The 20,238-nt window shown below is 41.4% G+C and overlaps 2 protein-coding genes across 4 annotated transcripts in view; one reads left to right on the top strand and one right to left on the bottom strand.

Annotated features, from left to right (window-relative positions):
• LOC139368036 (L-fucose kinase) overlaps positions 1-7,401 on the top strand; it is a 42,630-nt gene extending 35,229 nt beyond the window's left edge. For all 3 annotated transcript variants that reach the window (XM_071106547.1, XM_071106568.1, XM_071106558.1), the window contains 4 exons: positions 3,494-3,681; positions 4,267-4,366; positions 5,758-5,981; positions 6,181-7,401. In XM_071106547.1, the coding sequence (XP_070962648.1) occupies positions 3,494-3,681; positions 4,267-4,366; positions 5,758-5,981; positions 6,181-6,252 (584 nt within the window). In that variant the 3' untranslated portion in view covers positions 6,253-7,401. The remainder of the gene's footprint in view (positions 1-3,493; positions 3,682-4,266; positions 4,367-5,757; positions 5,982-6,180) is intronic.
• Positions 7,402-8,770: 1,369 nt separating this feature from the next.
• Positions 8,771-16,526, bottom strand: LOC139368044 (COMM domain containing 9). Its single transcript, XM_071106580.1, has 6 exons — positions 16,419-16,526; positions 10,582-10,707; positions 10,094-10,233; positions 9,932-9,966; positions 9,718-9,821; positions 8,771-9,382 (listed from the first exon to the last, which is right to left on the bottom strand). The coding sequence occupies exons 1-6, from the start codon at positions 16,467-16,469 to the stop codon at positions 9,245-9,247; spliced, it is 594 nt and encodes a 197-aa protein (XP_070962681.1). The 5' UTR covers positions 16,470-16,526; the 3' UTR covers positions 8,771-9,244.
• Positions 16,527-20,238: the final 3,712 nt, after the last annotated feature.

Genomic DNA, 20,238 nt, shown 5'->3' on the forward strand with positions numbered 1-20,238 from the left:
TCCTCGTCAATCTACACACAATACTCCATAATGACAAAGTGAAAATAGGTTTTTAGAATTTTTTGCAAATGTATTCAAAAAAAAATAAACGGATACCTTTAAGTATTCAGAACTTTTGATGCTCAGGTGGATCCTGTTTCCAATGATCATACTTGAGATGTTTCTACAACTTGATTAGAGTCCACCTGTGGTAAATTCAATTGATTGGGCATGATTTGGAAAGGCACACACCTGTCTATAAAAGGTCCCACAGTTAACAGTGCATGTCAGAGCAAAAACCAAGCCATGAGGTTAAACAAATTGTCCGTAGAGCTCTGAGACAGGATTGTGTCTAGGCACAGATCTGGGGAAGGGTACCAAAATATTTCTGCAGTATTGAAGGTCCCCAAGAAAACAGTGGCCTCCATCATTCTTAAATGGAAGAAGTTTGGAAGCATCAACACTTTCTAGAGCTGGCCGCCCAGCCAAACTGAGCAATCGGGGGAGAAAGGCCTTGGTCAGTGACCAAGAACCCCATGGTCACTCTTGACAGGGCTCTAGAGTTCCTCTGTGTTGATGGGAGAACCTTCCAAAAGGACAACCATCTCTGCAGCACTCCACCAATCAGGCCTTTACGGTAGTGTGGCCAGACGGAAGCCACTCCTCAGTAAAAGGCACATTGCAGCCCGTTGGGAGTTTGCCAAAAGGCACCTAAAGACTCTCAGACCATGAAAAACAAGTTTCTCTGGACTGATGAAACCAAGATTGAACTATTTGGCTTGAATGCAAAAGCTTCACGTCTGGATGAAACCTGGCACCATCCCTACGGTGAAGCATGGTGGTGGCAGCATCATGATGTGGGGATGTTTTTCAGCAGGAGGGACTGGGAGACTAGTCAGGATTGAGGGAAAGATGAACGGAGCAAAGTACAGAGAAAGCCTTGATGAAAACATGCTCCAGAGGGCTCAGGACCTCAGACTGGGGCTAAAGTTAACCTTCCAACAGGGCAACAGCCCTAAGCACACAGCCAAGACAACGCAGGAGTGGCTTCGTGACAAGTCTATGACTGTCCTTGAGTGGCCCAGCCAGAGCCCGGACTTGAAGCCGATCAAACATCTCTGGAGAGACCTGAAAATAGCTGTGCAGCGACGCTCCCCATCCAACCTGACAGAGCGTGAGAATATAATACAGGTGTGCCAAGCTTGTAGCGTCATACCCGAGAAGAATCAAGGCTGTAATTGCTGCCAAAGGTGCTTCATCAAAGTACTGAGTAAAGGGTCTGAATACTTGTGTAAATGTAATATTTCAGTTTTTTGTTTTTAATAAATTTGCAAACATTTAAAAATAAACCGTTTTTGCTTTGTCATTGTGGGGTGTTGTGTGTAGATTGATGACCAAAAATGTAATACATTTTGTAATGGGGCTGTAGCGTAACAAAATGTGGAAAAAGACAAGGGGTCTGAATACCTTCCGAATGCACTGTACACAGGATACCATTCACATCCTATGCTGTGTGGCTCAGGTAAGGCATTGTGCTTGCAACGTTAGGATAGAGGGATCAATTACCGCTGGGGCCACTGATACGAAAATCTATTCACCCACATGTGACTTCCAAATATCTGTAACTGTCCCCAAAGCATGAGATGTTTTTATGCTTGTGAAGAATGCCTTCACTGTTGCAAAATGTGATTGTTACGCATCAGGACAGTTAACCCGCTCTGCCCTTAAACCATGGCGTGCTGCGTGCTAATTATCTATAGGCTATGTTTCAACTTGTCAATCTCAAATTATTTTCAAACAAGGTTTATTTAACAATTTGAATTGATGTGTGTTTCGCCCTCTTCAATAATTCACATAGAAGCAGCCCATTTCACTGTGGCGAACAATTTACATTTGTCCGGCTCATTGTAATGCCTCAAACTTCTCTCTTAGATGAGAGCCCAAGCACTTCCCCAGTGTTTCTTAGGATCAAGAATGCAGACATTTGCATCTCCAGTGAGAACAGAACCTGTACTAACTTTTTTCCCCCTGGCGCATTTTCCGACTGGCGTCCGGACATGGCTAGAAGGGATCCATTTTAGCTAATCCTAACCCTTTTCCTAACCTTAACCTAATTATCTTAACCTGCTACATTAATTTTCCTAACCTGCTACGAAAAGTCAAATCTGACAAAAGCTGGGATCCCTTCTAGCCGTAACCCTGGCGCCCATGTTGCCTTCATTGTTCTTTTCCTTACTTAAAATAACTTTGGATTCTTGCATAGATTGTAATGGACACGTGTGTAAAATACTTTTTTGAAGGTTGTTCTGATTATGATGAGCTAATGCTAAGCCACAGGCACGTCACAGGGGCTATGAAGCTGAAGCATCAGTTTAGAACGTTTTCTCACCACCAAATATAGAAGTGAGAGGAAGTCCAGTCGTTAGTAGTGAAACTGGGCCGAGATTCTGGTCATTTTCTCATCTATGAAACATCTGGATCTCAATACATTTTTCTGTTCCCAAAACTAGAATCCGCTACAAACACAGTGCACTACGTTTTATAGATTTGACACTTTTCCAAAGTAAAAAAAAATTGCGTTGTTTAAGAATGCAAGTTCGAATTGAGTTTGTGTACACGCACTCTTCAGAGGAGGCGCTCCCTGACTGAAAATGCAAATATACGCTACAATGTGCCAATAGGATCTCACTAGCTCATGCTTGGCTTTGCTCACCTTCTTCATTGTTCTGCCCACTATGCTTCATTTGCTCCCACTGTAAACGACACAGATTAACCAGCTTAAGTCCGTTATAAATATATTTTGCTAAGCTGTTTGCCGGCTATGTGTGGAGCCATGTTTGTTGACATCATTCAATGCATTCTGAGTCACGAAAACGTCTGTCAGACAAACGATGGTATAGCAAGGTGAAAGGATGGTTCACTCGAGAACTTCTGGAAGTGAATGATGGGAGACGACACATCCCCTTCGTCTTTAACATGCATACTGCAAACAGACCCAACTCATCTTTTTACCTCTTATCTTTGGTTGATGGAGAAAAACAACCATGGCGGCGCGCACAACTACACACCATTGGACTACTTTAGACTTTTAGCAAGGACTTTATTCAATTATTTTGATCACTGGTGAGCTCACCCATGATGTGATGAAGTGTAAATAGTCATTGTTAATTCATATTATGGTTTCTATCAGCCAAGAGTTGTCTAAATATGACAGCTTGTGTTTCTTTTCTCAGTTAGCGCTAGGACCAATGTAGCCTATAAAACACAATGATAATTGCAACATTGTTTTGGTATAAAACAGTGTGGCCAGCTCAAACATGTCAATCGTAACTAGACATTCTAATCACACCGGTTTGAGCGTACACAGCAGGGACCACCCGTGTCAAAGGGTTTTAAGTCGCTTTGGATAAAAGCGTCTGCTAAATGGCATATTATATTAATAGAATATTATGATATGTTATTTGTTATGATGCACTCATTCTGTTTCCTTCTCTCTCCCGATCTCCCTCCTGAGGTGGTGGTTGGCAGGACCAGGTCGGAGGCTTGGTGGGGGGAGTAAAGGTGGCGCGCTCCAAAGCCTGTCTCCCCCTCCGGGTGGAAGTGGAACGTCTCCCTCTCTCCGACGACTTTCTGCTCTCACTGCAACAGCACCTCCTGCTGGTCTACACCGGCAAGACTCGGCTTGCACGAAACTTGCTGCAGGTTAACCATCCAGCCTTCCACTTATTCAAAGTCACAATGTTAACCCCTTAACTTTATACCATTCATTGAAAAGACTGACTTTTTGTACTTTCAAAAAATAATTGTAACTTATAAATCAGGCCTTTTAGTCTGTATTGAGTTTAAATCTCCACTGTAATAAATCCAACGCTTTCTGACTGTGTGCTAGAACACCTTGTTTCGTGCTTTTAGTCAAGTTTAGGGTTCAAAATATCGCTTTGGGATTTAATGAGGTTCTGTAAAGTTCCTTTTAATATATTTTCACCAAGCATCCACACTTCCTGTTTCCACAATAATATTTCTGATCACTTCTTGTTTACAGTGTACAGTTGTGGTAGAACACCTCCTCTCAGTGCTGCAGGCATTTTGTCATTTCACATGTACCATGTATTTACTAGCTGAAATCTTTCAAAACTACATGATCAAAACAGAATGTCAACTTCTACAGCTACTTAGAGGAATAGCCAAGGAGAGGAAGAAACTTCAGACTACTGAGCTGTACCCCTGGTGCAGTTTGAAGGATGTTGGGTGTCTCGTCTCTAAAATGGCTGCCATGTTGTTGTGCAGGACACAGTGCGGCGCTGGTACAGCCGTGTGCCCTCCATCGTGGAGAACGCCGGGCAGCTAGTGGACAACGCAGAAGAGTGTGCCCGCGCCTGTACAGAAGGTGAGAGGGAGAGGAATGGTCTTTTAAACTCGTACCTAAGTGGGGCTGCATATTTTAATTGTCAGATTTGTTTTCTAGCTGCACCTGTTTTGAGATGGGCGCATGATAATGGTCCCTTCTAAATGAAAACAAATTATATACACACACACACACACACACACACACACACACACACACACACACATATACATATACATATATATATATATATATATATATATATATATATATATATATATATATATATATTGAATAGTGTGATGGTGACAATATTAGCCTATCACTTGTGAATGATAAATTATCACTCGTGAATGATGCCCTGCTTAAGGTAAACAGTGCATTATTTTTTGGGTGACTTTTTTAACTCAGTCGCACACCTCATGTAGCCTAGCCCATAGGCCTATATGTTTTGATAAGGTTTATATTACAACTAAAGTGGCCAAATAAAGCACATTCATCCGCTTTACAACAGGTGTAGAGTCTAAATAGTTTCAAGTTTGGGGAAGATAATTTTCACCATAAAAATGCATCTTGATAATAAAAGCATTTAATGCATAATCACATTTGTGGTCACTTTTTTGTGAATGGTGTTTTCCTGCTAGTGGGACATTCGTGCTTGTAGCCTACTGCCGTGTGCACATTGCTGTGCTTATAATGTGAAGAAATAGCATAGTTTATCAAAATTTTCAGCTAAATGTTCTCATCTGCTGTGTCAGGCTCATCGTTTAAAACATTTTTTTTATGCTAGTGGTTGTATTAATTTGGGATCTGTCGCATCACACAACTGTCCCAGACTATGTTTGGAATATTTATTTCTCGCACAGAATAGAGTAGGTCGACCTTTGTACTATGGTCTAGTGCTTTTGCTGTTCGTTAGGCCTACTCATATTGTTAACTGACGAAAAGTAAATGTGGACAGTTCTTCCAATATCTTCAATACGCACCTCGGAATTGGTTAAAAACGTGCACAGAATGGCTTCATGTGCGCGCACACTCAAATTATTTTGAGAAAATATACTTTCTATTTTATTCAGCTTTGTTCAATTGTATTCTTCATACTATAAAATAATGCCACAGAATTCTAAGGAAATCCTGTCTGCTAAATGAAGTAGTGTAGCCCACAGCCATTTGGCATAGCCAGATCAGGACCTAACATAAGGACAACTCAGAGTATGCTATTCTGTTCTTCTGAAATATACATTTTCTTCATATCATGTTTCTTTAGTCCTGTCTAAAATACATCATGGATTTATTGTGATGGTGTATTACATGGATTTATTAGACTTTTTAAAATGTAGATGTTCCAAAGGTCTGCATCAGTGGCTTGTAGGCTAAATGTGGAAGGCAGGAGATGCTAAATGTGTTTGTTAATCCTCTCCATCTCCCTCTAGGCTCTCTCCCCAGGCTGGGGGCTTGTCTGGAGCGTTACTGGGGCCAGAAGAAGGTGATGGCTCCGGGGTGTGAGCCGGCAGCTGTGCGGACCATGATGGATGCCCTGCGCCCGCTGGCCCTGGGACAGACTCTGGCTGGGGCGGGCGGAGGGGGCTTCCTCTACCTGCTGACCCGCCAGCCACAGCAGGGGGAGGCAGTGCGTCAGGTCCTCAACAACACACAAGTGAGTATATATAGACAGATGGCGATATACTGAAAGGATCAGGTATAGTTCAAATGAAGATGGCAGGGAACGAACAGGGCAGTTATATCAGTCCTATGTGTTTAAAACTTGAGTTTAAAAAGAAACCAAAATAACTAATTTAAAAGCAGAGTTGAGGTATGCTCAGCGTTTCAGCTGACATTGACTGTTTGTGTCCCAGGGCCTCCGAGACTTCAGTGTCCATCCAGTTGAGCTGGACATGGAAGGCATCTCACTGCTGAAGTCTTCTTGAGACAGACAGATGGACGTCTGGACCCTAAGCCATTTTTATACACATTTCTAACTTTTATGATCTATTGGGGGACGGTTAGTGTTAGGACATATCACAAGAGGTTGGTGGCACCATAATTGTGGAGGACGGGCTCGTGCTAATGGCTGGAGCAGAATGAATGGAATGATATTAAATACATCAGACACATGGTTTCCAGGTGCTTGATGCCATTCCATTTGCTCCCTTCCAGCCATTATTATAAGCCGCTCCCCTCAGCAGCCTCCACTGGGACATGTACACCTTTCAAACTGAGACATTATTCTGCCAACTTCATGCTGACTTCTCTCTATATAAGAAAGCCCGCGAGACAAAGCCCATATGTTTATTTCCGCCAACCGACCTAGTCATGATTACGGTAAAGTTCTGCCTACGGCTTAGAATGAAATGTAGCCATAAAAACCTGAGGCGGCATTGGCACGCACTCCGCTCTTAAGCTCTTGATGGTTGCTAGACAGCGGCCGTTACTACTATCATCCTGGCAGTTAGAAACTTTGCGAGGCATGTCACCCATCTCTTCGCATAGCCCACCACATGCAATTTCCTTAACCACAACTGTGAAAACATATCACTGAATGATGAAAATATTGGAATAAAGTAGGCTAATGCAATTGAAGGCATCAAATTATTGTTTACTTAAACTCGCAAAGTCATCCAATTGTTATAATAGGCCTACATTTGATTTGAGTGCTGCTTATGATCATCTTGTCAAATTGGCTCATTTATTAGCACTGATCACACGCAGTAGGAACACGAGACTCCAATGCTTTTGAAAATATAGATTGCTATTATTTTCTATCGGTGTCGTGATGAAGATACTATCAATGTAATATCCTACACCTGCTCCCTAACAAAGCAGAGTGAGGGTTGGAAAGAGGTGACACGTAGATTTAAAAATAATAATAATCAGGTTTAATTTGGGCTCTGATAAATATTTTTATGTTGTCATGATGCAAGTTGTGTGGGATATTCTTTGTATTTTATTATATTATTCATTCTTAGCCTACTATCAAATGTGTGACTGTGTATTTTCTGTTTAATAAACAATCAATATTCATGTGCATGCTACAACCATAGAGGCTGCACAGACAAGTAACATAATTCAACTCAAAATATGAAATTCTATCCTTTTTTATTAGTCTTATGTTTCTTAGGATCTGCCTAAACAAATGAATAATGGATTTTTGTTATGGTGTATATTCAATGGAATTATGAAAATAGACAACCACCCACATCTGCACACCACTACAACCACTCGTGCACGGGAGGTATAAAAGGCGTATGCAGGCAACAATGGGCCTGTTTGGGGGTCATATAAACATTGGGAGAAAACAATTTACCAGGCAAAATACTGTAACAGTGGTGTAAAGTATTAAGTAGTTTTGGGGGTATCTGTACTTTCCTATTTACATTTTTGACAACTTTTACTACACCACATTCCTAAAGAAAAGTATGTACTTTTTATTCCTTATATTTTCCCTGACACACAAAAGTACTCGTTACATTTTGAATGCTTAGCAGGACAGGAAGATTCACACACTTATCAAGCAAACATCCCTGGTCAACCCTACTTCCTTTGATCTGGCGGACTCACTAAACAGTGTTAAGTGTTGGAGTGTGCCCGTGGCTATCTGTAAAAAAGGGTTCAAATTCTACTACTAATGGACATTGTCAAGGATACCCTTTCACACTCAATCCCTCAGGTGGCAGCGACCGGGTCCAGGTGCTGAGCTTGGTTGATCGGCACACATTGGTGCTGCCAATTAGGGTGATCGTCAGTCAGCGTCTCAGCTTGTAAGCTGTGAGGCTGCTGGTTCGTTTGGACATGCCTGCTGGTGGTTTCCTTTTTGTACATGTGTTTCGTCACCATCTGAACAAATAAGAATCCGCTTGGATGGCCAACCAAGAGGTCAAGAGACAGAGCCGGCCCTGGACCAAGGCAAGTTTGCGGTCTCCCTTTGCAACATCTCGGCACATACGTTGATTTCTCACAAATGCACACATTCATGTTACAGGACCCCTAGACAAAGCGTGTGCAACAATATCTGTAGGCTAGTTATGGGTTTCGTCACACTACTAACTGCTACTTTCCCATGCAACAAGATCAACACACTTGATCAAAATGTTTAATATGGTATTGATGTGAGGTTCTTACTGTGTTTTGATATGGGAATATTTGTCTATAGAAATGTTTGAAAATTATCCTAACACCAAAGATTTGGCTTGTTAAATGTAGGGGCCTCCTGTTAACAAAAATGCTGTGATAAGAGATTGTAGCCTTGATGTATTTGCAGTGTACAATATAATTGTAAGGGAAATGAGCCAATAATAACATACTTGAATGAAGATGAACCATAACTTGTTTCGTAACTAACTGTTTACGGTCTGAGACTAAAATACATGTAATCCAGCTCTGCAATATCTTGGTCCAGTGTATTGACTGATTTGATGGTCCTAGTACAAGAGCAGTAAAAAGACAAACTTCAGCATTAATCTCTTCATTTATTGACATAAACATTGAATTCAAAAGACCCTCTTGACTGTACTGACAGAACAAGGAGGAATGTAGTGGCACTACCAGATCAGTGCTAATGATGGGATTGTGTGTACTTGTTTGTTTCTTCCCTCCGGGACTAGAGGAACAAGTCTCTTCTTCTTTTCCATCTTTTAGCCCATGTCTAAAATTGCTACCTCTTCTTTCCCACCTTCCTTAAAACGGCACTGACACACAACTTTTGTGGCTGATACCCTGGCAGTGTCACTGACGTCGTGTGAGCCACTTTATCAAGTGTTTACATTTGAGACTTATGTTTATTAGTAGAAAATGGGCACCCATAATTGATTTCTCTGTTTTCAGATTTGTGCAGATAAATGAGAGGAGATGAGTAAAAGTCACTTTAGAGTATCAAGAATGATGTACCCAAGGCCTACGGTGTGGCCATTCTGGTGAGGGGTCTCATTTTCCGGCCACCACTGACAATTGGTCACGGATCCGGCCCAGGCCGTCCAGCATGGTGTCCAGAGTTTCCTTGCTCAACTCCACCGTGACCGATGAGAGAGCGCCACTGCCCCTTAGACAGCTGGAGTCCTCCACCTGCAATGGCAACACACTGTTAGTGACAGTCACTTATACCCAGACCAACTTCAACAAGCCCTAGTTGTAGCATCTACACATTTATAAATGTTATTGCAGTGCTTGTGATGTATGGATGTAAAGCAGTGCTTGACTGACTGAAATGGGTACAAGTACAATATTTTTTAGCTAATATTCTGAGGTGCAGGAGCTCAAGCAGTAGAACATTTGAGGCTCCAGTGAGCCCCTGCACATGTTAAGCACTGGATGTATGTGACAAAGTGCCGAAAATTGTAATATTAAAGTGAGGAGAACACATGTTTGTTGAGACCAGTGCATGGCGCACATTGGCATACCTTCATGTGCACCAGGCAGGTGGGCACAGCCATGCGACTGACCGAGTCAGATGCAGTCTTCATGTCGACTCTCCAGTCCATCTCCACTAGATGGGGCAGCGAAACTGGAGAACATTCAACCAACAGTTGTGTCAGGGTTGGTACCACACGTTCACACTCATTCAGTAACAGATAGTTCAAAGAAGAGAGCTGGAATATGAAAGAACATGCTTACTTTGATTAGACAGAACCTCATTTCTCCATGTGGGGCTACAAAAAAAAAACAGCAACTGTATTTCAAACATTTGACACCATTTCAGTTCCCAAAATTAGACATGTACGTTGAAGAACCATGAGAAAGTGGTCCTTGGTGAGCGTGGGAGGAATGGCTACAGACCTGTGCTCAAGCATAATCTTGGTAATGAGGATCTTGAGGCTGGGGTGGAATGACTTGGGGAATAGTACAAGGATCTGCTCGGGCGCTGTCAGGTTATGGAACAGGATGTGGTGAGAAAGGGTGTGCAGGGCTGCAATAAGCTGAAATAGAAGAGCACAGGATCAATTGGTGTCCTCTCCCAGATGATCAGTTTGACAAACACTGGTGGTTTGAGAGATGTGTAAAGAGTCATGTTGGTGGTTCTATACATTAGGCCTGCATTCTGTAATAATATTGTAGCAAACAGCGACAGTACAATGCCCTTCGCAGATTATGACCCCGGGTCGCCGGGCTTTACTAGATCCCTGACATGTAAACGCTTCTTGGAATCTGATGAGAATTAGTGAATGGCAGTTAGAATTAGAAAGCTGCCATCTGTGTGAAGTGCAACCTGTTTCTCTCCTTGGTTGATGACTGATATTGCAATTACTTTACTTTCTCACACTCACCTCCTTTGCCTCGATGGCAGATACAGACAGGGTCCCTGCTGTACTTTCCGCGAGTCGCCATGACTCAGGGGCTCCAGAAGGGAAACTGTCAGCACATAGCTGCCGCACCGCATCCTTCGATGGAGCCTTCTCTCATTCATGGTAGTGAGTCGACATGAAAGGGATTAGAGACAGACGAGCCCTGAATGATCTCACAGTGAACATCTATAGACTACAGAGGCACATTATGGGATAGGTAAGACTAGCCTTTACAGTGGCGTGTATTCATGGGTGCCAAGGGAAGCCATCATTTTCCTTCAATTCACAAGAGGCTGAATGTATTTCACCGGAGAAAGCAAGCAAATAAGTGCCCCTCTGTATGTGTAGCCCATCTATCATTGAATGCAAGGGAAGCCAGCGAGCATTTGGCCACCCTTTTTTTGAATCAAATAATCCAAACAGCGTTGAGCTAACTGAACGAGCTCAACTATAAATGGTCCTGGCGCACCCCCAAAAAAAGTCAAAGGAAGCCAGTTTGGATTTGGCTTCACAACAAAAGCCAGATGTCGTTGACAGAATTAGAATTGTTCTCCAGTGGCTAGCTACAGTGCATTCAGAAAGTATTCAGAACCCTGACTTTTTCCACATTTTGTTATGTTACAGCTAGGTATGCATGATATCGGAATCAGACGACATTAAATAAAAATGCCAACATTGGTATCGGCCCGATGTCTGTCCAGTTTAACACCGATTTCAAAGCCTACGTGCGTAGGTACATGATAATGACGCCACGTAAAATGTTGCACTACACAGCATTCCTAACCTATCCCACAATGTCTGCTGTGTTGATCGAGCAGTCAAGTTGAGTATTCATTTGAAAGAGTAAGACAATTTCAGCGAGACAACTCAAAGGCGAAATCCATTAAACGCCAAGATAATGGAATTCATTGCCCTTGACAATCAACTGTTCTGTTGTGGGTGATGTTGGCTTTCGCCAACTGGTTGAGCACCGGTACACTACCAAGTGTGCTATTTTTCAGATGTTGCCCTAAAGGAGTTACACAGTAGTAGCAAACGGAACGCTGTTTGGGTCTTTGCGTGTTAGTGTTAAATAAGCTTTTAATTTTTACATCAAATAACAGTTATATTATAGAATGTTGTGTGTTCTGAAATTGCATGTGCAAGCCAAGCGCCGCCACTATAAGTAGCACTGTCAAAGCTGTACAAAAGTCTACAAACAAGCAAACACCGGCCACAAACTATGTGTTTACAATACCGCGTTGGTAATAAAAACCTAGCTTTAGCGTGGTACCTAGCTAGCACCAATAAAACAATGACCAATAGAAACTGCAGTCCTTTCCATTATTCTTAGCAAAGATTTAGGAATCCTTGTAAGTATTAGCTAGGTAGCCACTTTTTCGCCTATTGCAATTGACCTTCATGTTCATTAAAATAAATAGCTAGCTAGCTACTTAACCCTATTGGGGCCAAGCTTCCTGCAATCCAGGACCTATATAATATGTGGTGTCAGGAAAGCCCATAAAGTTGTTAGACTATTTTTATATCGGTATTGCTTTTTTTGGCAAGGAAAATATTAGGTATTGGCCAAAAATGTCATATCAGTACATCACTAGTTACAGCCTTATTCTAGAATGTATTAAATACATTGTTTCCCTCAATCTACACACACTACCCCATAATGACAAAGCGAAAACATGTTTAGACATTTTTGCAAATGTATTACAAAGGCCTTATTTACATAAGTATTCAGATCCTTTACTATGAGACTGAAATTGAGTTCAGGTGCATCCAGTTTCCATTGATCATCCTTGGAGGTCACCTGTGGTAAATTCAAATAATTGAACATGATTTGGAAGGGCACACACCTGTCTATATAAGGTCCCACAGTTGACAGTGCATGTCAGAGCAAAAACCAATCCATGAGGTCAAAGGAATTGTCCATAGAGCTCCAAGACAGGATTGTGTCGAGGCGCAGATCTGGGAAGGGTACCAAAAAAATTTATGCAGCATGGAAGGTCCCCAAGACCACAGTGGTCTCACTCATTCTCAAATTGAAGAAGTCTGGAACCACCGAGACTCTTCCTAGAACAGGCCGCCCGGCCAGACTGAGCAATTGGGGCGAAAATGGCCTTGGTCAGTGAAGTTACCAAGAACCCAGTGGTCACTCTGACATAGCTTCAGAGTTCCTCTGTGGAGTTGGGAGAACCTTCCAGAAGGACAACCATCTCTGCAGCACTCCAACAATCAGGCGTTTATGGTAGAGTGGCCAGACTGAAACTAGAGGTAGACCGATTAATCGGAATGGTCGATTTCAGGTTTTCATAACAATTGGAAATTGGTATTTTTGGGCGCTGATTAAAAAAAAAAAAATGTATACCTTTTATTTAACTAGGCAAGTCAGTTAAGAGTACATTCTTATTTTCAATGACGGCCTAGGAACGGTGGGCAGAACGACAGAGTTTCACCTTGTCAGCTTGGGGGATCCAATCTTGCAACCTTACAGTTAACTAGTCCAACGCAATAACGACCTGCCTCTCTCTCGTTGCACTCCACAAGGAGACTGCCTGTTACGCGAATGCAGTAAGCCAAGGTAAGTTGCTAGCTAGCATTAAACTTATCTTATAAAAAACAATCAATCATAATCACTAGTTAACTACACATGGTTGATGATATTACTAGATATTATCTAGCGTGTCCTGCATTGCATATAATCTGACTGAGCATACAAGTATCTGACTGAGCGGTGGTAGGCAGAAGCAGGCGCGTAAACATTCATTCAAACAGCACTTTCGTGCGTTTTGCCAGCAGCTCTTCGTTGTGCGTCAAGCATTGCGCTGTTTAGGACTTCAAGCCCCGAGATGTGGCTGGTGTAACCGAAGTGAAATGGCTAGCTAGTTAGCACGCGCTAATAGCATTTTAAAAGTCACTTGCTCTGAGCCTTGAGGTGGTTGTTTCCCGTGCTCTGCATGGGTAACGCTGCTTCGAAGGTGGCTGTTGTCGTTGTGTTGCTGGTTCGAGCCCAGGGAGGAGCGAGGAGCAGGACGGAAGCTATACTGTTACACCTCCAATAGTAAAGTGCCTATAAGAACATCCATAGTCAAAGGTTAATGAAATACAAATGGTATAGAGGGTAATAGTCCTATAATAACTACAACCTAAAACTTCTTACCTGGGAATATTGAAGACTCATGTTAAAAGGTACCACCAGCTTTCATATGTTCTGAGCAAGGAACTGAAACGTTAGCTTTCTTACATAGCACATATTGCACTTTTACTTTCTTCTCCAACACTTTTTTTTTTGCATTAATTAAACCAAATTGAGCATGTTTCATTATTTACTAGAGGCTAAATTGATTTTATTGATGTATTATATTAAGTTAAAATAAGTGTTCATTCAGTATTGTTGTAATTGTCATTATTACAAATAAAAAAAATATATATATATATTTTTAAATCGTCCGATTAATCGGTATCGGTATTTTTGGTCCTCCAATAATCGGTATCGGCGTTGAAAAATCATAATCGGTTGACCTCTAACTGAAACCACTTCTCAGTAAAGGGCACATGGCACAAGGGCCTGCTTGGAGTTTGCCAAAAGGCAGCTAAAGGACTCTCAGACCATGAGAAACAAGGTTCTCTGGTCTGAGGAAACCAAGATTGAACCATTTTTGGCCTGAATGCCAAGCGTCACGCCTGGAGGAAACTTGGCACCATCCCTATGGTGAAGCATGGTGGTGGCAGCATCATGCTGTGGGGATGTTTTTCAGCCGCAGGGACTGGGAGACTAGTCAGGATCGAGGGAAAGATGAACGGAGCAAAGTACAGAGAGATCCTTGACGAAAACCTACTCCAGAGCGCCCAGGAACTCCAACTGGGGTGAAGGTTTACCTTCCAACAGGACAATGACCCTAAGTACACAGCCAAGACAACACAGGAGTGGCTTCGGGACAAGTCTATGAATGTCCTTGAATGGCCCAGGAAGAGCCCGGACTTGAACCCGATCGAACATCTCGGGAGAGACCTGAAAATAGCTGTGCAGCGACGCTCCCCATCCAATCTGATAGAGCTTGAGAGGATCTGCAGAGAAGGATGGAAGAAACTCCCCAAATACAAGTGTGGCAAGTTTGTAGCATCATACCCAGAAAGACTTGGCTATAATTGCTGCCAAAGGTGCTTCAACAAAGTTTGGAATACTTCTGTAAATTATTTGTTTATACATTTGCAAACATTTCTAAGCCTGCTTTTTCTTTGGTATTGTGTGTAGATTGAGGGGGAAAACGAATCAATTTCAGACTGAGGCTGTAATGTAACAATGTGGAAAAAGTTAGGTCTCAATACTTTCTGAATGCACTGTAACTAAAATTGGCCATGGATGGAGATAGGGAATTTGACTTGTGGTTTTACTTAATTTTCCATACTGGCCAATGATTATAATGGCAATTCTGATCCAACCATAAATTCATACATAATGCCTGAGAAGATGAAAGTTCAATATGTAGCTAGATATATGCTAATATTAACTAGCTGGCTCCTCGTTGCCAATGAAAGTAAGGCTAGTGAACAAGCATTTTAGTTAGGACAAAAAAACTAAAAGCATGTAGCCTACTGTATGACAGAGTCATAGATGAACGAGCGGTTTGGCATTTCTCTACAAGTAGAGAGGGTCTTTTTTCTTCTACTTGGACACGCAAACAAAGACTCGATGACTTTTTCCACATTTTGTTATGTTACAGCCCTTACAGTAAGTACAATGCAGTTGATTTACGATAATGACAAACATTAAGCAGGACATTCATACGAGCCTTAACTCCTTCTAATCCAGATGTTTTGTGCGTCCATGAATCAACGTAAATCCACCGAATCAGTTCAGATGAAAGGTAATCTGTTGCGATCGGGAGAGCAGGCCATCAGTTATTGTTTATAGTTTTAACCTTGGAGTGCATGCTTCAAACCTATTGTGTAATGTAAATGGACAATGATCACGGGATCGTCACAGGCCAATTATGCCATCGATATGGTTAATATGTAATGACATTACATGTACATATGAAGACGAACCTGAAAGGATGAAATATGAAATGTCATTGTTTGCTGAACTGATTAATTCTGATATGAAACTGATGGGGATTAGACTGAATAACCGATAACTGATTGTATTATTCTTCTCATGATTATGATGAATATTTCCGAGCCTAAATGACTCAATGATTCCTATTGACCTGAATTACCTAATTATGTTAATGAGAATGATTTGATCTTTGTGATTATGAATTTGATTGGATACATGTTATTCTGTTTCCTTTGTTATGCAGCACAAACTGCCCAGTAAATATACCACTTTGTGGTTAAAGGAATTCCTGCCTCAGTCTCATCCATTCCTCTGTCACCTGACCCATGACCTCCTGTTCACCCTCACTGTCAATCATCCTACCTGTCCAGCTACCCACACAGATTCCAATAATATTTCAAAGGGGCACCGTCTCGCTCGGATGCTTTCCCGGTGATATGCATTCAGCTTTTTGGGAATTGAAGGACAAGAAGGAAAACAAAGTTTTTTTCTTGGTCCAGTTTGAGGAAAGACTGTCTTCCCTTGGCACCCATGCATACACGCCACTTTTCCCCGAGTGATTTTACGCACCGCTATAGTACTGTAGACTTAGCAGAGCCTATTCCATACAGCAAGCCAGCCATAATAATCAAACTAGTTAACCTCAACTAGCTAACGTTACGAAATGAACAAAAGCGACCGATACTTCGACTAATATAACAAACCGATAACACACACAGATTATCACACTAATAAATACAGCAATGCCGACAAACAGTAGATAGCTTACCTTTAAAAGAATTTGCAAGGAAGAAAAATATTCATCTGAAATGGCAGCCATCTTGCCACGTGACACAGATGGCAATCGCAGCAAGAAAGATGTTCCAGATATTTCACCGGATGTATAAATGTGAACTATCCGGTTGGCAATTCCACTCACTACCAAATATGTTGAGGAGAGGAAGCCAAGTGGCCAGCAGTGGGAGAAGATGGAGCGAGATGGATTTTGGCCGAAATTTTGCAAATGTTCTCATCGATGAAACGTTTAATCTCGTATAGTTTTATGTTTTCAAAAATAAAATCTGTTAGAGTGGACTGCATTTTGTAGACTTACCCTTTGCGGAAGTTTTTTGTTGTTGTTGTTGCGTTTAAGTTAATGCGAATTTCACTGAGTAGGAATCCCCTTACGGAAATATACAAATAAATGTTACAAGCGTAAATAGGATCTCACTAGTTCGTCATTGGCCCTGCCCACCTCCTTGCTTGTTCTGCTCATTATGATTAATGTGCTACCATTGGAAACGACAGGCTCTGGTCTATCTTGGGTTAGTTATAAAAATCTTTGTTGAAATATCTGTAAACATGGAGTCATGTGCTCAACAAAGACTAGGGGGCACAGTTTCTTATTTTTCTTATTTGGTTTTTAAAAAGCAGTTTGCAATCTCATCGGGCTTTACACTCACCAACTGGACTGGAGTGTAAACCATTTCTGCCCCTGAACAGGCAGTTAACCCACTGTTCCTAGGCCGTCATTGAAAATAAGAATTTGTTCTTAACTGACTTGCCTAGTAAAATAAAGGTAAAATAAATAAAAAATTACACTTTTTATTTTTAGAAAGTACATTAAAAAAACACCCTTTTGACTTACCCTACACTCATTAAAAAGTCACTACCCCATTCCACTTCTTTGATTCTACCTGCTCCTACACCATGCCAACGGCCTGGGAGCACAGGACATCACCACTCAACACACCATGCAACGCTTCTGAAGTCATATCTTGTACACCCAAGTACTTCTCTGCAACTGCCACAACAATATCGATTTTCTGTGATTTATGTTCCATTTCTGCAGTACAGTTCATAACCATAGCTAAGAAGCCAACCTTATTGAAGCATATATACTCATTGGCTTATCCCTCTGTGCTGGCACAGATCTACTACTGACAGGGATCCTCTCAGGATCCCTCACCCTTGACCCATCCTCCTCCTACTATCTTCACTGCCTCAGCATATGACATCTTCTGCATTACTTTAGCCACCTCAACATGCCTCTCTCGCACCGGAAACTTCCGAACCCAGGCAACATGGGGGAATCCCTATGTTTTTCCACCAAAACTACACAATCCTCTGTCCCATGCCCTCCTGCACACTTCCCACATATTGAAATCTCCCTCCTGTTACATGACTATACACATGGCACCAGAAACACAGCAGTGGGTTCAGCACAAAAACTCTAACAGGATAACTCACAGGTCCGTGAGTGCTTTGGCAGTTTGATTTTCATTCAAATCAAATTGTGGAAAAACCTGAAAATTACTCATTTTATTGGGTTTGGATTCATCATTTTATGAACGAAAATCAGATGTCAACTAGTTTTTCTCGTTAATGGCATCGAGTAATAGAAAATAAATGATAACATTTCTATCCCAGTTTCTTTTTCTTCATACCTGGAAGTACACACCCCCTAATATAATGTTCACTGTGCATAGCAGGGTGTTTGTTTCCAGTCTGGGTTGAGCTGCAGTGTCTGCAGCACAGAGAAAGGATTAGACATTTGTGTGACAGGAAGATAAAAATAGTAATGTTAGCTAAGATGCTTAACTTATCATGATGTTAGCATGCCAATAGAACAAACTCAACAACAACTGAATAAATTAGCCTTGCACTGCCTGGTTAGCTGTCTAACATTACTGCTGGCAGGCTAGCTAGACATAACTGGCTACTGGCTATACACATGCTAGCTAGTAGTAGCTAGGGAAGTAAGTGTGTTCCTCAACCTGCTACAAGATGAAGCTGCCCGGCCAGAGGTACCTGCTGCATAGACCCACTGGGAATGTGATGAAAGAAATAAATGAAATAAATAATTCTCTCTACTATTATTCTGACATTTCACATTCTTAAAATAAAGTGGTGATCCTAACTGACCTAAGACAGGGAATTTTTACTTGGATTAAATGTCAGGAATTGTGAAAAACTGAGTTTAAATGTATTTGGCTAAGGTGTATGTAAACTTCCGACTTCAACTGTATTTAGGGTGGTTGAAGGCATCTGCAGGCCTGTTTAAGGGGCAACTGAACTGAACCTACTGTATCAGAATGCTTGGACTGCAGCTAAGACTCTCTTCTCATTCCTCTCTTCTCAATCTTTTAAGGAAAGTACCTTCTTTACACTTCCTGTTGTGCATGATGCTTTCAAGGTATCTCTTTCATGTTGTGTGGTATTACCTACTGATGACTCCTAACATAGTTTGCTTCTGAATTGGTGTCCACATCAGGCATTTTACTTGTTACCTGATTGTTAGAATACTGCATCCCTTTCACATCATTTGAATGATCCCTCCACTGCCACATGGTTTCTCTCTTTCTCTCCAGGATACATTAAGGGAAGTTGCTTTGTTGTTGGCACCAATCCCAGGCTGCCAGACAACATCAATGACTTTCACCAGACGTTTAGTTACTCGTCTTCTACTTAAGTCTTTGCTAATCTCTTTCATCAACAGACGGGACCGACATGTGGACGGAAGTTCATGACTGGCTATCTGTCTTCGAAAGGGTCGCTGCATCGGCCGGTCGAGTGGGAAGGCTGCTGAGATCTATGCGTCAACCCTATCATCAGGCACGATGCCAGGTAAACCCAGCAATGTAGTCTCAAAACATACACGTATAGAGAAAAGGGTTCCAACTAAAACCATGTAGGGTTATTCGGCTTGTCCCTGTAGGAGAACCCTTTATGGTTCTAGGTATATGAAGAGTTCTATGTAGAACCCTCTGTTAAAGGTTCTACCTAGAACCCAAATCCAATTTTATTTGTCACATACACATGGTTATCAGATGTTAATGTGAGTGTAGCGAAATGCTTGTGCTTCTAGTTCTAACCATGCAGTAATATCTAACAAGTAATCTAACCTAACAATTTCACAACTACCTTATACACACACGTGTAAAGGAATGAATACGAATATGTACATAAAAATATATGAATGAGTGATGGTACAGAACGGCATAGGCAAGATGCAGTAGATGGTATCGAGTACAGTATATACATATGAGATGAGTAATGTAGGGTATGAAAACATTATATAAAGCGGCATTGTTTAAAGTGGCTAGTGACACATTTAATTACATCAAGATGGCAAGATGCAGTAGATGGTATCGAGTACAGTATATACATATGAGATGAGTAATGTAGGGTATGTAAACATTATATAAAGTGGCATTGTTTAAAGTGGCTAGTGATACATTTAATTGCATCAATTTTTCCATTATTAAAGTGGCTAGAGTTGAGTCAGCAGCCACTCAATGTTAGTGATGGCTGTTTAACAGTCTGATACCTAGAACCTATACATAGAATCCTTCTATCTTCTAAGGGTTCTACCCTACTCCTTTGCCAAGAAACCTGTAGCACAATGAAACAGAGCCATTTTACCAACCAGTTTGTTTTTATGATGGAAAAAGTCAGAAAAGCTTATGGAATATTTCTATAATTATAATTAATTATAGTTAATGATCTAGCTAAAAGTGAAGAATCCCTCTGATTATAGATACAAGGCTATGCCAAAACATGGCAGGTTTCCATATTATTTGATAAAGGATTTTTTTTGGGGGGGCTTT

This window comes from Oncorhynchus clarkii, chromosome 2 (assembly GCF_045791955.1).
Source record: "Oncorhynchus clarkii lewisi isolate Uvic-CL-2024 chromosome 2, UVic_Ocla_1.0, whole genome shotgun sequence".
Classification (NCBI taxonomy): domain Eukaryota; kingdom Metazoa; phylum Chordata; class Actinopteri; order Salmoniformes; family Salmonidae; genus Oncorhynchus; species Oncorhynchus clarkii.

Coding starts and splice junctions, on each gene's coding strand:
- LOC139368044 (XM_071106580.1), bottom strand. CDS start 16,469: ATGGCTGCCATTTCAGATGAATATTTTTCTTCCTTGCAAATTCTTTTA. Junction 9,822..9,931: donor TGAGGTTCTGTCTAATCAAA/GTAAGCATGTTC, acceptor AATGTTCTCCAG/TTTCGCTGCCCCATCTAGTG. Junction 9,383..9,717: donor CCTGCCTGGTGCACATGAAG/GTATGCCAATGT, acceptor TTGCCATTGCAG/GTGGAGGACTCCAGCTGTCT.